Raw genomic sequence first — 16,397 nt, 5'->3', positions numbered from 1 at the left:
TTCCTCTTGGTAGCTTTGCCCTGAGTAAGAAAAGTCACTTGGGTAAGGGGGCAGGTGGAAGCCCAGGCCTCGCTCATCCATGGGAGTGTCCCCTCTCAGGTGCAGGCCCCTGTCTGACCCCCCCGAGCCCCCAAAGGGGCCGAGGCCCACCCCCTCCAGAGGCAGCACTGAGGGATGGGACAGGAGGGGGTCCTCTTCTTCATACATGACTAAACAGAATGCAATGGAGAGATTACTTAAACCTGGAGTGCGTAGATTGAGGGGGGGAATTGAAATGAGCACATGGGATGATAGCTGTTTGAGTGAACACAACAGAATAATGACTTTTCATTCAACTACAAGAGGTTTCCAGCAGCCAAGGGGCAAATAATGAGAGTAAATACTGTTCATTTGAAAAGCACACAATGACAGAGATGATGATGTCATCACTGGACTCACTTGGCAGGTACTTGAAGCAGTGACTGCTGCTCCTTTTCCTCTTCCCATTGGACACAAACAGGCAGACAGGCACAGGGCGGCCCACTGATTGGTCGCTGTAGGGTGGCACTCGGACACACAGCAGGCACTGCCGTATAAAGACAACCAAACATCGAGTACAGTAATGCTACCATAAAGCGAAAGCACACAGCCCACTCCATAAACCTGGGATATATACAGTCACTCTACAGCAGAGCAGGACAGCACTACATATACACAGACAGACACTATGTTACCACACACAGACCAGAGCACTACTAAAGTCGAAGCCAAAGGGTAGATATGTAGTAGTAGTAGTATTAGTGGTAGTAGTAGTAGTAATATGTAGTAGTTTAAAATAACAGTATTCAAACTGATATTCACGGTTATGTGGAAAATGAAAATAAAAATGAAAGTTCTCTACCTCATTGCTTTTATCATGATCTACATGAGCCTCCTCTTCCCACTGAAGCTTTCCATCTGGAACCAGTGGGAGTCACAGTCAGAGTCAAAGTCTGGAAGATACTTTTTATGCAGTAGAAAAATACATCTTTGGCACACACATTGACCATACACACACACACATATGAACATATATACACACAAACTCACACCACACACGCAGCCAAACACACATTGTCGGACCACAGTGTTACCTGAACCTCTCTCCGTAAAGAGAACGCGGGAGGTGGGCAGGAAGTTGGTGCCAGCAAGCAGCAGCTCCTCTCCCCCCTCCACGGAGCACAACGTCAGGCTCACCGATTCCACCACCGGGAGCTCCTGAGCCGAGCGCTGAGCTGGAGAGATGGAGAGAGAGAGAGAGAGAGAGAGAGAGCAAGAGAAAAAAAGAGAGGGGGTGCAACAACAAAAAAGAATGGAGAGAGAGAAAGAGTGAGTGAGAGAGAAAATTAGGGAAAGTGAGGGGGGAGAAAGAAAGAGGGATGGAGAGAAAGTGAGAGAGATAGAAAGAGAGAAAGGTTGGAAGAGGGGTGGGGATGAAGACACGGGAGAAAGAGTAGAGATGGAGACAAAGGGAGGGGAGAGAAAGAAAGACAGACAAAAGACAGAAAGAGAGAGAGCGAGCGAGAGCAGTGGGGGATTAGCTGTAAGATCACATACAGCTGGAGTGCAGTGTCAAACAGATGAGAGTCGAGAGGAGAGTCATGATATCAGGTGAGTGATTAGGTGTGCTGTAGCAGGGAAAAACACACACAACACTGGAGAGGCCTGGAGGTTTAGTGCTTAGCCAAAGAGCTGCTGGCTCAGGGTTGTGTAAGAAAAAGGAGACGTGTGAGGAGCCTGAAACATGTTATAGCGGCTGGGTCCGAGCTACTGCAGAGCAGCATGGAATCCCAAACATGCTGGCTGGAAAAGTTGGTGCTTTTTTCTTCTGTGTCCAAAAGGTTTGGGCAGTGTCAGTGTTTGATTTTGTTGGACTGTGATGCAAGCAGGGGGCTGGCATCTGTGTCTGCTCCACATCTCGTTTTAGTTTCCTTGTGATGGACGCGCCAAAGGGGCATGACTGGCTGAACGCTCTGAGAGGCACGTACCTAGGCAACCCCCTTTGCCAGTCACTCTGGAACTGATGGAGTGCCTACAGAGTGTAGTTGGTATAGACCAGACTAGCCTGACAATCATTAGTATATGTTAGATTAGCGACTAATTTGGAACCCAAAGCTAACTTTCGACCCTCAACTTCTCACCAAGATTATGACACTGAAGAACAGGGTGAGGTAAATTTAAAAAATAAAGAAAATTGTATAGTAGCATCGGCTAAGTAGGCTGTGTTATGCTATGTTCGGTTTATAACCTAATTGTTTAGATGCTAACTGATAGTAAGTTGTCAAGTTGTCAAGAATGCTTCTTTTTTTTTACAGCAAACCATCCACTACCAAAATTATATCTAGACACCAATGATAATCTAATGGCAACAGTCACAAACACTGATATTTCCTATAAAAAAAAAGTTGGCTTGGGAAGATTTATAGAGAGTTATATACAGATCTTATAAATCTGAAAGGATAAAAGAGGCTTCTGACTGGCTAAACTTACAGCATTCAATTGGCAAAGACGCCACCTGCAAGGCGAGTACCCGTCCGGGAGGAGCTAGCGGCGGAGCCAGCGGAATGTGTGTGCGGAAGACAAGACGCACACGTGTGTTCTTCCTCCCTACATCAGTCTCTCCTTTCCTGAGCTCAATGTCGGAATTTCTCAGCTTCAGAATACCCGCACAATCAATTCTGAGAGAGGGGGAAATCATTTAAGATACGTTCAATTAGCAGAGACCAGAAAGAATAAAACAATAGACATATCTGTTCATATATATTTCAATGGCAGCAATGATATCTATCACAAATCCACATCAATTCATCTATGTATTTATCTATCGCCGTGTCTGTCAGTCTGTATATGAGTTTCTATCAATTCTAAGTAATATAATATACATTCAGTCAACAAAGGCCAGCAAGGTCATAATAAAAACACTTTCTGACTTGCTATGCATTTCGCTATCAGTACGCATCAATCCATCTGTTTCTTACAAAGCAGTCATGTTGGTCTCTGGGTTCAGTGGGATATCAAGCAGTTTAGTCCCAGCCTGGATACTCTCCTGACTGGCAGTGCCGACCATTTTCCCAGTAACTCTGAAATGTAACAATGTCATTAAATAATAAGACATTTGTAGAGCACTGCAGAACACCCAGAATAAAAACATATAGTAAAAATACAGCATTAAGTACTGAAAGAGAGCAGGAAATTGGCACTTTTGTATTTGACCACTGAACATACCGGTGAATCTGATAGAATGGATGCGGTCGGATGGACCTGTCATCAGCGGTTCCTACAAACACCTGCAAAGAGAGGGGCTGTCTCTCTGTATACCCAACAAGCTGAGATAGAGCGTGTGTGTGTTTGTGTGTGTGAGAGAGAGAGAGAGAGAGAGAGAGAGAGAGAGAGAGAGAAAGAGAGAAAGAGAGAGTGAAAGACAGACAGATAGACAGAGGTAGAGAAAAAGTCAGTGACAGTCACATCATACACTCTTACTATAAGACAATCAGATGATGACACCTATTACAACCTTGATCACGGGATGCCCTCCTGGCGATGCCTTGACTGCACCCCGACTGCCCTCTGTCTCATAGTGGGCTCTGTGATGGGGCCGGGGCTGCACCTCAATGCGCAGCTCGTACTGATCAAACTGAGAGGGCAGTGGCCAATCAAGTGGAGGCAGAGCGTTTGACCTGACAGAACCAGAATCATAATCTGTCAAATCAAAGTTACATAAACAGCCCTTTATCTAGGATGGGCAATACAGCTGAAATGTACACCAGTTCAAAAAATAACAATTGCAGAGGTATAAGAATAATACAAGACCATTAAAGACACTTAGTGGGCCTTTGGTCTCATTCTCTAACCCTGATAGTTTCCTCCATATAAACATTACCTTTAAATACATCTGCAAAAATAAAAAAACACCTAGTGCTTTATTGGTGCCTTTTGCCACTATACTGTACAGGTATTCTGTCAAGGCATTTCAAAATGTATCATAAAGGCTGTGTGTGTCACCTGAAGAGGGGGCTGTGTGTGTGTGTGTGTGTGTGTGTGTCACCTGAACAGGGGGCTGTGTGTGTGTGTGTGTGTGTGTGTGTGTGTTTGTCACCTGAACAGGGGGCTGTGTGCACTGGCTCTGGTCCTACCCCAGCCCAGAGCAGGAGGCACTGACAAGTAGTCCATCCCCAGAGAGGGGAGCTCCCGCCTCAGCCCCCGCGGCTCTGGCAGCGGACACGGGGAGGTCTGAGCAGGGGGTACATGGTCCTGCTCCAGCTCTCTGGATGAGAGCTGAGTGCAAACACACACACACACACACACACACACACACACACACACATGTTAAAGAAAATAAACACAAATGAAATGTTCAGTATACAGTATACACAGTATGTGCTAAAATAATGAATATCAGCATTATAAAAAATGCATGCACTATGTATAATGGTTTATAAGAATGGATAATCCAAAGCATCATGAGTTTTCCCTAACCTAAGTTTCCTAAGTTCCTAACTGCTGGCTGGCATAGAGCTCACCTGCTCCAGGGAGGTCTTCCTTGTCTTCTGGGGGATGTTGAGCTCACAGCCGCTGCCTGGCGCCTGGCTCTGTGGGTCCCCTTGCCCCGTCTCCAGGGCTGAGGGGTGCTCCTCAGAGTAGCTGCCCCTGCGTGAGGTACACGGGGAGGCACAGGGGGAGTTCCTGCGCTTCTTGCCCCCGGGGGAGGTGGGGCGTGAGGAAGGGGACAGGCAGAAGTGGGACGTGGCCTCATTCAGCTCCTCCTCCTCGGCCAACAGCGAATCGCAGCTGGAGGCCGGGCTGAGCCAGCCACGGGACGAGGGACTGGAGGCCGGGCTGGGGCTCAGGGACCCCGCCCCCATCATGCCGTCACGGTAACAGAAGGGGTCCAACAGTGGCAGGTAGAGGCGCTCCCTGTCCCAACCGCCACCAGTGTCCCAGTTACCCCCTCCTGCCAGTGTCGAGTCATCCTCAGGGGAAATAGTGGTGATCTGAATACTGGGGCACTCAAGGACCCTGGACTCAGACACCTGTGAGAGGGGGTGGGGGGGAGGAGGTTCAAAAAGAGACATAGAAAGAGACAGAAAAAAAGAGAGAAGGAGCGAGAGAAGGTGGAGGAGGAGACAGAAAGAGGATCCACATTAGCAATGAATGATCCACAGTCATGCCCAGTAAATCTGTAGGATCTATGCACCTCAAGTGCCAATCAATAAAGTCAAGAACTGAGGACACCCTCTCCTCCAGCAACTGACCTGTACGGATCTTGCCGGAAGGCTCTCATACGTCCCACTAAACTCCCGCACCAGCGCTCTCCTCGGGGGTGGAGAATGCATCCCTGCCCTCTGACTGGTGGAGTTTGGTGGGGAAGGGATGCCCAGCGGTTGGCCAACATGTGTGGAGGTATCTGTGACAGGGTGAAAGAGGGATGTTGCACATGTGGAAGACTGCTTTCAGGGGTTACTGGGTGTAGTGTACAACCATCAAGTGAATGCATGATAATCTATTAAAGCATCTATACATATTTATCTATGTCTCTATCCATATCTATATATATATATCTGTCTATCTATCTATCTATCTATCTGTCTATCAATCAATCAATCAATCAATCAATCAATCAATCAATCAATCAATCAATCAATCTATCCATCTATCTATCTATCTATTTATCTGCATACATATCTATATGCATGTATGCATATCTGCATGTATAGTGGTGCAGTGGAACTGTAAAAACTGTGGAAAGTTGATTCAGAAGACTGGGAGCAGAAACCAGCATGACTGGCATTGCCTTAGCTCCAGTAATTACCACCACTGCCTCAATAAATATCAGCATGCAAAGTTTACTAAGTAGCTAGGTAATAAAAACAATGAGGTTGGGGATTGGATGTTCCTTCTACACAAAATAAAATTGCAGTGGTTTTCATCTTTAAAACTGGGCTAGCTTTCAGTGTGAGTGCTTGAGATGTGGTCCAGTTGTATGGCAAAATAAACATTTGTTTATGGATAAAAGAAAGAACAATTGTGTTTTTAAAAAGTATTTTCAAGCTAAAATATAAGAGTCTGTAACTGTACAACAAAAAAAAAGACAAGAGACCATTTCAAGATGCAGGGAGCTGCATGCATCACAGTTTCCAAGCGGTGCTTAATAAATCTCTACCTGGCAAAACCACAATTCTGGAGCGTTCCTCCAACACAGCGATCACTGTTCTTTACTTGTGCTGCAGTGGCATTGCAAAACTCTGCTCATTAAAATCTCAAAAAGTAGACACGGAGGTGGCCTTTTGAGATTGTACGGTCATGCTTGCATCTTCAGCCACAGCCGTCAGTGGTAAACTGTAGTCGGCACACTGTACTACGGAGATATCAGATTGGCTGTATGCCTACGTGGCCTATTGGACAGCCTCAGCACAGTAGTACAACAGACATGAGAGTGAGAGTGATAGATGAGTCAGTCTAGTCATAAGGGAGCAGTCCCTCTGCAGATGTGCAGATCAGTGGTGTCGATAACAAGCAGACAGTGAGAGACAGAGAGCACAGAGGTGAAAGATGAGAGATGGCCAGCCACGGTGAAGCTGTGGTTACTTCAACAGGGTCGATGGGGTACAACAGAGCGTAAAGGAGCAAGGGGCTATGCTTGAACTAAAGCACCAGGAAATGGCTTCTGCAGTGGGGTTTTTAGTTAGTACATACACAGCTTGTACAGGGTGCCAAAAGCAGCGGTGACCGCCAGGAAATGCAAGCACAGTGGAAGCAGCATCCAGAAGTTTCTTTGGGAGGCTAGGTATTGTACCATCTCGGTGTGCCAAGGGGCTGGGGGAAGGGGGCTGGGTGTTTGTTGCACATGCATGTGTGCCACAAAGAGAAAGAAGAGGGTAAGGAGAAGAGGGAGGAGAGGAGGAGGAAGAGGAGGAGGAGGAGGAGGAGGAGAGGAGGCAGACTGGAGAGAGGTGTGTATGTGCGTGCTCAGTAAACACAGATTGAGGTTCAATCCAGATGGCAGCTGTTAACTCCACTCACACGCACAGCTGATTAAAACCACATTTTGCTCGGCCCTACACACATACACTGACACACAAACATACAGAGAGAGAGAGATAGAGAGAGAGAGTGAGAGAGAGAGAGAGAGAGAGAGAGATGGGGGATGTAGTGCTAGGTACACATATTAACAGAATGCAGGGTCATTAGCACCAATTTCTTCTTACATAGTCAGGAAACTGAAAGCAGATGAAAGAATACACCACAGAGGTAAAGTTAGCCGTGTTAGGCAGGTTTTCAGATTCTAAAAACCATAACTTTCTGAAAAATTACTTTACAGAACTCATCATAGACACCACCACCACAGTCCACTCTGACATTGCCTATGCTCAAATGCTTATCACCCCCAACACTATAACAACATCATCACTACCACATTCCCCTCTAAGATGTCAAATGAGCTGACCAGTGTTGCTGCTTGTGTCAAGGTGCACAGGGGCTCTCTCCGTCCTCTCCCCCTCAGAGCTGGGGTCCCGGTCGGCATTGCGCAGCGGGGATGGGCCGCGGGTCTGATCCTCCTCAAACACCAACTTGAACTCGAACTCCCCCTCTTCCCAGCCCGAGCCTGGCGCTGCCCCCATCCCCGCAACAGGCGAGATAAAACCAGTAAACAGTGCAATTCCCTTTTCGGTAGATGTAGAAAATTCAGGAAACCTTCCCCACGACGAGTCCGAATGTTATTCTGAGACTCCAAAAAGAACTGAGATCAATTTTCCCTCGTCCTCTATCTCATTTGAATTTGATCTTGATTGTCCTCGATACGGAACGCTATGAGCTGAATATCGCATTTGCGTAAAACATTTTTCTTATCACTCATACTGTACTGGCAGTTATCAATCACTTATCTCTCTTTATATAACTTTTCCAATTGCTTTGTTCCAGCTTACTTGGCGGAGATAGAAAAAAACTTCAGTTGATCCTTTAACGTCTTCTAACGAAGTTTCATTCTCATTGCAGAACTTTAAAACCTCACGTTTCATCGTACAAACTGCGGTGTCTTGATACTGATGTGCTTGTCCGTCATTTTCGGGGCTATCCCTACGATTTCTCTTTGGCGAAAAAGTTTCATCAAATTTCTTCGTCCTTTACCCTTAATTGCCTTTGGGTGGGTTCCCTACCCCGTCTGCTCCGTTACTTTATCCCCATAGGACATTCAGAACGTCAATCAAAAAGACCCCCTCTTTTCAACTCCACATGCCTCCACTACTTCCACACTTCCCATGCTTTGATTGGTTAGGGGCTGCAACCACATCTTTAAAGTAAAAAAAAAAAAAAACTCAGCGTACTGACCACAAGTATTCCCTCTTCATCTCCTTCTCAAGGAAAACCACATTTGAACTCCTAGATAATAATCATGTCTCAATGACAAGCCACGGCAGCAGTACAGTTTTAAGAGGGCAGCACCTTGGGTGTGCTGATGGGGTTTCTCCTGTCCAAACGTTGGGCCTCTGTATTGTTATCAAGGCATACTGTGCCCGTCTGCAGCTTGTTCGAGACACTGGTGCTCCCAGGCAAACTGTGGAGCCCAGTATCCGGTGGACTTTACAACATGCCAGTGTTCCCCCCTTTTCCTCTGTCATCGTTGCCCCCCCCCCCCCCCCTCTACTTTGACTTCATTTGTCCCTCCCCTTGTGAGCTCCCATGTTCGCCCCCACTACCCTCCCTTTCCCCCATGAAAGGATCTGTTTCTCATTATCCTCTGTAGTCTGCACTCTGTCCGAGACAGGAGACGAAAAACTTAAATAAACATGCTGCCCCCCACCCCCACTTCTCCCTTAGACTCCCCTACCCCCACCCTCCTTCACTAGCTCACTCTACTAGACTCACACATATGATCACATACTGTAACCAATGTCTTCTCTTGCTCTCAGTGGCTCAGGGCACCGAGACAGTGTTGAACACACAGCATCCCATGTGGAAGTTTAGTGTCTTGATTGGTTGACAGTTGTTTTTCACTGGGGATAAAAATTAGTTTTTTTCTAGAAATGTAAAACACATTTGTGTGTGTGTCTGTGTAAAAAATTTTCACCACATAAACAAAACAAAACAAAAACCGTATTAACTGTTTCAGCTATTTGTTTTAATTAAATGGCAGGCATGTTTAAATATTTGGCCTGAGAACTATATAATGGCTTGCAGGATTTCATTATGGTGGTGGGCCACACTAGTCTTTCACAAAGAAGACAAGCTCTCTGTAAAGTCACTCATGGGCTTCCGTCCGTCAGTTTGGGGGCCCAAGTTATGGGATGTAAAGTTGGTTGTGCTGCCACCATGTGTCCACTGTAGACGTTGCAGTTCCCACACTCCAGTAAAGAGTCCCTGACTTATCGCAATGCAACAATGGGAGGGAAGACTGTCACAAAGCACATCTCATTTCTCATGTATGTCTTTCCTTGATTCCTCCATCCTCCTGACATTGTTCCTTGCTTCCTTCATGTTTCTATCAGAGAGAGGGGCAAGGACGTACCAAAAGTCAATCTGGAAGGAAGGGAGGATTGACAAATATAAAGAAATTATATGTACCCATGGAGATGGACAAAATAACCGACTTCCTATCTTGGCTCCTCCAACATATTGTTCCTAACTCAGTATTTGTTGGTCATTATTCACAAGTAAATGTGTGTCTGGTTCTATCCACGTCCAATAAGCTGACAGTAAACCCTCAGGCCACTTCCACGAGATGCTGTTTTCAGTAAAACATTTCTTCATGTGAAAACCATTTTGGGGTGATTTGTCCATATTGTATTTACAAATGGATGTATCATTAGTGCATTAAATCAGTAAAATATATCATTTTATTTTATTCCTCAGAACATTGTATGTAACAAAGAAAATGTGTGTATCTTCCAAAGAGAGTATCTACCAAAGAGAATTCCTTTGAGAATGCTGCAGCGGAATGGTCAGCGGGGTGGATTTACTGTACGGGCCTAAATGTCATCTTACTCTCTGGCTGTGGTCCATGTTTATTTCAGCGTAACTTCTCGGCACACAAGGGAATTGTGAGTGACGTCAACAATGCAAAACTGATTCACAGGAACACAACCTGTAACCAGAGTCCACAGTACTGGACATTGTGACCATTTGGAAAGATCATAGGAAATGAACACTCATCCCAGAGAAGTATGAGGTGTCTTTTGTGGAAATAAATTCTCATGGAAGATGTCTGGATGTCTCTACAAATACTGAGTGACTGCACTTTGGACATACGCAGCAGTATGAAACTGCATTTATTTGAAATGGCACAGGTGAGCAGGAAGTTTACTTACATAACTCTCTAGAGGGAGGTCAGATGCAGGCTTATCCGCTTATCACTGGCAGCGTCACAAGCACCTGAATGGGTTGGGACCCTTCAGAGGAAGTGCTATGCTCATACCTACTGCAAACCCACTTTGCCCCACCCACCAAACGAATAATTAACATTCCTGGGCAATATACAGCGCTTCCATGAGCGAGTAAGTACTTGTACGTTTTCTGAGTATTCTTGTGCAAGTACTTCTGTGTTTCTGAAGTGTTCTAACATGTGGCTGCAGATTCTTGGAGAAAATATGAGAGTTGGATTTGTCTCTGTAAGTGGGGTGAGTTTCAACTGTATTTGGGAACCACGGTGGCTAGAATTTGATAGATATTTTCCCTTGCAAAAACACACACACACCCACAGACAAATACATCAAATTCTCTGAGACAAACACACACTCTCTCTCTCACACAGACACACTACAAAATCTATATAGCCACCCCATCCCACCTAACACACAAACACTTTTAATAGCTATGCTTTATGAGTGTTCTGGGCCATACAAGCTGAAGAAAAGAGGCTGTCTTTTTTTAATGGCTAAGTGGAATGATGTGGACATGAGTGGATCATTAACGTCTAAAAACAGTTACTGGAATTTAAATAGCGAGTAAAATGACTGAGACGATGTGACATAAAGAAACAGAGAGAGAGAGAGACAGAGAGAGAGAGAGAGAGAGAGAGAGAGAGAGAGAGAAGGAAAAGAGTGAAGGAGTAAATAAAGTAAAGGGGAGTAGAACACACAGAGAGTGAGAGAGAGAGAGGGCAAGGGGGTGGAACTGAGCACAACTCTCTCCCTCTTTCTCACTGCATATTGTATACAGTGTGGTCACTGACTTATCTTTTACAGAGTGAAGACAAGGACAATCAGACCGAACAGCAGAATGAAGAATGGAGAATAATGTCTGAAGCCACCACAAATACCAACAAACAGGAAGGGACTCATTTAAATATTACTGAAAAAAAGTTTCTGTAAAGACTGAAGGGAATTTCAGCCACAAGGGATACCACGCATCTAAGAAGGGATATCACTGAAAGGGAAATAACCGAGAAGGAGAAGGATACACACATAAGCAGGGAGTTGGACAGTTGGATCGATATTGAGTAGAAAAAAGAAACTTGACACTTCAAAGATTGTCCCCAGTGCTGTCATTTGATCTCCATCTTCTAGACCAGCACAAGAGAGGTGAGGAAACAATCACTTCTTGTCTCTCTCTATCTCCTTCTGCCTATTTGTCCCTCTCTCCTCTCCTCTCCTCTCTTGACTGTTCCATCACTTGTTTGCATGACTCTGTATGCCCATGCTTCTCGTGCTAAACATTTGGTGTAATTTAATGGAGAATTCTGCCCTACGTGGTTTAGCGTGTTCCTTAGCCATTCTCGTGTAGTGTGTAGAAACACTGTGTAGAAACACTGTGTAGAAACCGTTCTGATGCAAGACAATGAAAATCGGCTTATGTTATAACAATCTATGAGGGACGACTGGATACAAATACAGCCATCGCATGTTCCTATATTTCAGCGTGACAGCTATTAAACTGACAATTCTTCTGCAAACTATCACTGCATGAAGTCAGTGGTGTGCTGCCAACTTGCCCAAAACTGGTGTGGAACGGAAGCGCATACCTGTACAGGAGTATGTGATTACTGTTACAATCATTTTGCGTCCGTCCAGAACTATTGCGACACACGGCATGTTTTTGCATGTTGGTTTTGCTGTGCCAATTTTATTACTGACTGAATAGTTGCTTAGCTACGTCAATGCCTGCCTGCTGTTGTTGAGCACACAAATATTGCCTCAGGGTATAAACATGCTTTGAGACCTAGCAGCTTTTGACATGCTTTCACTTGCCAGTGCGTTTATTAAGACAGTGTCCTAATGTTTAAACATAAATATTTCTAAAGGAATATCTATTTCCCTGGAAAACCAAACTTCACCTTTCTCTTTCTACACAGATATGGCAAACCCCACCAGGTCTTCCCTTATCAATCCAACTTTCACGGTCAACAATTCACTCAAATTTTCCAATACGACACGGGAGAGCGAGGATCAAAGCCTCGTGAGTAACGATGCCTCGACCATTGTGGGTGCCATCATCCTCTCCCTGGTCTTCCTCATAGGCGTGCCCGGGAACCTCTTCATCATCTGGAGCATCTTGGCGCGATCGCGCAAGCGCTCCGTCACCACCTTACTCATCCTTAACTTGGCGTGCGCCGACGGCTTCCTGATGGCACTCACCATCTTCTTCGTGGTCTACTTGGCCAAGCAGACCTGGATCTTCAGCAGTTTCTTGTGCAAGACCCTCTTCTACCTGTGCAACGTCAACATGTACGCCTCAATCATGCTCATCACCCTTATGAGTCTCCACAGACTTGTGGCGGTGGTGTGGCCCCACCACATCGGCGCCTTCAGTAAGAAACGGACTGTGCTGCGTGTGCTGGCCGGTCTCTGGGTGTCCGTGTTGGTTTTGGCCCTGCCTGCTCTGATCTTCAGGGAGGTGCGGGAGGACACGGCCGAGCGAGGAAGAACACGCTTTGTGTGCGCACCAAATCATGTGAGGTCGTCCGAAGCATCGGCGAAAGAAGGAATGGTAAGAATTAAGAGAGCCCAAGAATATATCTTTTGTTGTAGCGTTAGAGGACAAGAGGGGATGTTTCTGATTTATGTGCAATTTTAATTTTGCAAGCTGTTGGTCTGTTGCCATATTTTACTCATTCTTAGGGGCCATTGTGTGCTTTGTTGTGTGATGTTGCATACAGGAGGTGTTCCAGTACACTTTTGAGACAGTGGTGGGGTTTTTTATGCCATATGCAGTGATAGTAAGCAGCTATGTTTGCATCTTGCGGCGCCTGAGAAGGACGAAGTTTAATCGCAGGGTCCGCAGTGAAAATCTCATCCATGCCATTATTGTGGTCTTTGGCGTCTTCTGGTTACCCTACCACATCATAAATATGATACAGGTGAGAACATCTATGAAGTCCTCGGTTCATTGGAAGTTTTATCACACAATATAACACATTTAGCATCACTTTTTAACTGCATGAAGTATTTTACAATTAAGGAACTTTTTTGCACACAAGAATCATGATAAATTAAAACCTTACTGTTTTAGTATACTCTATGTAATAATAGTACAATGTTTTAAGGGTCAAGATCCACTCGGGAATAGAGAACTGGGTTTGAGCAGGGCATACAACATCTGCTACAGCAAAATAGTAATACCAAAATGAATTGGGAATTTAAAATTATTGACACTGTTGCCAAAGGAATCAGGAAAACTAACCAATGTCTAATTCTGTCAAGCCCCAATGTACCCTTGTCTTACAATCTGTTAACCAAACCAAGACCTCCAAAGTTCTTTGACCTGAACTGTTTTCAGTTCCTCTAATGGTTATGAACCTTGGTGGAAAAACAGCTTTTGAGACCATGTTCAATTATCTTTCTGCCACTTTCAATTAATCATACCATTATTGTTTTCTTTGGGCTGACCTGGGCAGGTTGTGGCTGCGCTTGCTCCAGCCAATACTCCCTTGGCAATAAGGTATGCTCTCCTCTATCTTAACATGTGCTTATTGTTGATCCCAGTGCACAAGTTCCAAAGCATGCCTCAGTATCACAGCTGGTGGTGCACGTATCATAGTGGGCTATGTCCTCCAGTAATTTGACAGTTCTACTGACTTCAGACATAAGTGGCATCAGCATGCAATTTTGAAAAAGCATGTGGCTACAAGCTTGTCAGTAGTTACTGATGGGGTGTATGTTTCTCTGTGCCTCTTGTCTATTTTCCTCTCCAGGCTGGATAAGATCTGGAGATCCAGTCGTGCCGTGTCGTCCTCCCTGGCGTTCATCAGCAGCTGCGCTAACCCCATCCTCTACACCTTTGCAGGAAGGTCTTACATAAAAAATAATGGCCTAGCATTCATGGCTCGCCTGTTTGAAGGGACTGCTCTAGACTCAGGTACCAGGAAGATGAGGAAAGAAACATTGGGGTTGAAAACAATCGAATCTTCCAGCACAGGAGCTCAGGCTGTGATAATTGTAAAATAGGCATTCACTAGTACCTCCAGGATTAGGCAGTCTTGCGTTCTCACAAATTCAAGGATTTCCTGTAATTGTGGGCTGCAATTTTCTCTTATTGCATAAAGCTCCATCATCGAATTTGTGCTATATTTGCAATTTTATACTCAAAATCACAAATTGAGAATTCATGCAACAAATTCTGTTACTTTTGGCCACAACAATCTTGACAAACGCTCACAAGATTCTGATGGGAGGGTGGGGGGGGGGGGGTAAAAAAATACAACACTTTGGCCCACAAGCCCTCAAGATCCTGAAACTGTATCAAATACTGTGTGGAGTTAGATGCAATCTAACTTCCTCGACTCCATTACTGCGTGGTTACGCAGTTGCCTCGACGGACTTGTTTACATCTATGGTTCTCCGATGGTTGTGTGTTTCAAAGCAATTTTTAAAATAAGAATGTGGACCAAACTCAGTAGATGGTCATATTTGTACTCGAGTTGTTTGTTTGACTTTTTTTTGCTTAGATTTTTTAAAAGTTAAAGACACTGTAAAAACCCTGTTATCGTAACTGAAAAATACCTCTGAGGGGATTTGCGAGGTGTCTGAGCCAGCTATCTAATGTCGGCATGCTACTACCCAGAAGGTAAACAGCAATGTATTGACGGAGTGTTACAAAATTTGGGAGGTGCACGTCAGGCCACGGAGAGGGCTCTCCGTGTCTCTGTAAACAGACGACCATAAATTGGGCTTTACTCTTCCAAGAGCCTTCCTGTGCATCACTTCAGTACACAGGCAACTAAGCTGGTGGCATGCTTTAGCATGGCTGTTTAACCAGACATACTGCTTTTGCCATGCTGTTTTAAATGACATTGGAAAACTGAATAAAAATGTACATGTGCTTCTTCCTAGTTACATTTCAGACAAATGTAGTTTGGTTGTTACAAAACCTCTTACATAAAACAATTGTGCTTACGAGTTTGTTGTAAATATGCATTTTATAAATACATATTTCATGCCTGTCTTTAAAGTCTGTTTAATATTAAACTACTGGATAAACTTCACACCAAAAAGATTGTATACATTAGACATCCATTTGTAATATATTGAAAACCCTTTGTATACTCCTCTGAAGGGTTTCCTCATATGATAAAAATCTGTTCAGAGTTCTTTTTCTCCATGTCACACAACCCACCTCCTGATGTACCAGAAAAACAGAATCGGTGCCTTAAAAATTGTCAGATGGTAAGGATTTACAGACCTGGGTAGAGCACCATTAGGTGGATTTGGCAGTCCAAGTCTAACAGTCTAAGTATTAAATTCATGCAGCTATATAGGTTACAACTATTAAGTCTTGCATTTGGTCAGTTCTGTTCAACCGTTTTACATGTCCATGTAGGTTGGGTAGCATGCAACATCCTAGGTCCAAAAGTAGATGGCACTCCTACAGATGTTTGATTAGGCAGATCACTTATATTTGACAAATTAAAAGATTAAGATTCAAATCATTGAAAATGGTGCAATTTGTATTCAATCCTGGAGATCTGCGATGGTGACTAGGAAGAACGGTTTGGAAAACATCCAATCTCTGCAAATCCCTTGTCCACAGACGTGTGTATGCACAACCAAAGATGAGCACAGACTGCTTAGTGACTTTGCAGGCAAAACCTTTGACAATCACTGAGGTCAAGAAATATGACGATATAAAAACCACCACACAAACACTAGGACAAGGTAAAATATGCATTTTATTCCTACTTAAATTTCAAACCGCTGTTCTATTCCATAAACACCAGCACCCACAGGCTTCCACGAGGTTTGCCTGCAAGAAAGTTTAACATAATAGCTTTAGAATCTCACTTAAGATAGCAGGAAGGTTCGGGCAGTGCTATCTACAGCCCATTTCAGTGCATGCGAATAATCATTTAATCTCATATGAAACACGGAACATGCAATTCATCACCATAAACTGCAAAACAAAATGAAACCAATTAGGCTAGCTAGGTACATACCTGATGTAGCCGTTTC

General features: G+C 44.5%; 2 protein-coding genes across 4 annotated transcripts in view; one reads left to right on the top strand and one right to left on the bottom strand.

Moving 5' to 3' along the window:
• nfatc4 (nuclear factor of activated T cells 4) overlaps positions 1 to 8,643 on the bottom strand; it is a 9,154-nt gene extending 511 nt beyond the window's left edge. The window contains exons 1-12 of the mRNA XM_031560356.2: positions 7,463 to 8,643; positions 5,271 to 5,422; positions 4,539 to 5,048; positions 4,115 to 4,293; positions 3,533 to 3,695; positions 3,244 to 3,344; positions 2,997 to 3,098; positions 2,509 to 2,696; positions 1,113 to 1,253; positions 881 to 936; positions 439 to 565; positions 15 to 209 (exon numbers count right to left, since the gene is read on the bottom strand). Coding sequence (XP_031416216.1) covers positions 15 to 209; positions 439 to 565; positions 881 to 936; positions 1,113 to 1,253; positions 2,509 to 2,696; positions 2,997 to 3,098; positions 3,244 to 3,344; positions 3,533 to 3,695; positions 4,115 to 4,293; positions 4,539 to 5,048; positions 5,271 to 5,422; positions 7,463 to 7,637 — 2,089 coding nt within the window. The 5' untranslated portion in view covers positions 7,638 to 8,643. The remainder of the gene's footprint in view (positions 1 to 14; positions 210 to 438; positions 566 to 880; positions 937 to 1,112; positions 1,254 to 2,508; positions 2,697 to 2,996; positions 3,099 to 3,243; positions 3,345 to 3,532; positions 3,696 to 4,114; positions 4,294 to 4,538; positions 5,049 to 5,270; positions 5,423 to 7,462) is intronic.
• Positions 8,644 to 10,164: 1,521 nt separating this feature from the next.
• ltb4r2b (leukotriene B4 receptor 2b) lies at positions 10,165 to 14,626 on the top strand. 3 transcript variants are annotated; one of them, XM_031560350.2, is made up of 6 exons: positions 10,165 to 10,301; positions 11,199 to 11,534; positions 12,305 to 12,939; positions 13,109 to 13,309; positions 13,847 to 13,890; positions 14,144 to 14,626. In XM_031560350.2, the coding sequence occupies exons 3-6, from the start codon at positions 12,307 to 12,309 to the stop codon at positions 14,394 to 14,396; spliced, it is 1,131 nt and encodes a 376-aa protein (XP_031416210.1). In that variant the 5' UTR covers positions 10,165 to 10,301; positions 11,199 to 11,534; positions 12,305 to 12,306; the 3' UTR covers positions 14,397 to 14,626. The 3 variants fall into 3 exon arrangements, with proteins under 3 accessions (XP_031416210.1, XP_031416209.1, XP_031416208.1); XM_031560349.2 differs by lacking the exon at positions 10,165 to 10,301 and adding an exon at positions 10,347 to 10,508; XM_031560348.2 differs by lacking the exon at positions 10,165 to 10,301 and adding an exon at positions 10,534 to 10,631.
• The last annotated feature ends 1,771 nt before the right edge of the window (positions 14,627 to 16,397 follow it).

The sequence above is a fragment of the Clupea harengus genome, chromosome 22 (genome assembly GCF_900700415.2).
Source record: "Clupea harengus chromosome 22, Ch_v2.0.2, whole genome shotgun sequence".
Lineage (NCBI taxonomy): Eukaryota > Metazoa > Chordata > Actinopteri > Clupeiformes > Clupeidae > Clupea > Clupea harengus.
This window is presented reverse-complemented; position numbering and strand designations above follow the sequence as displayed.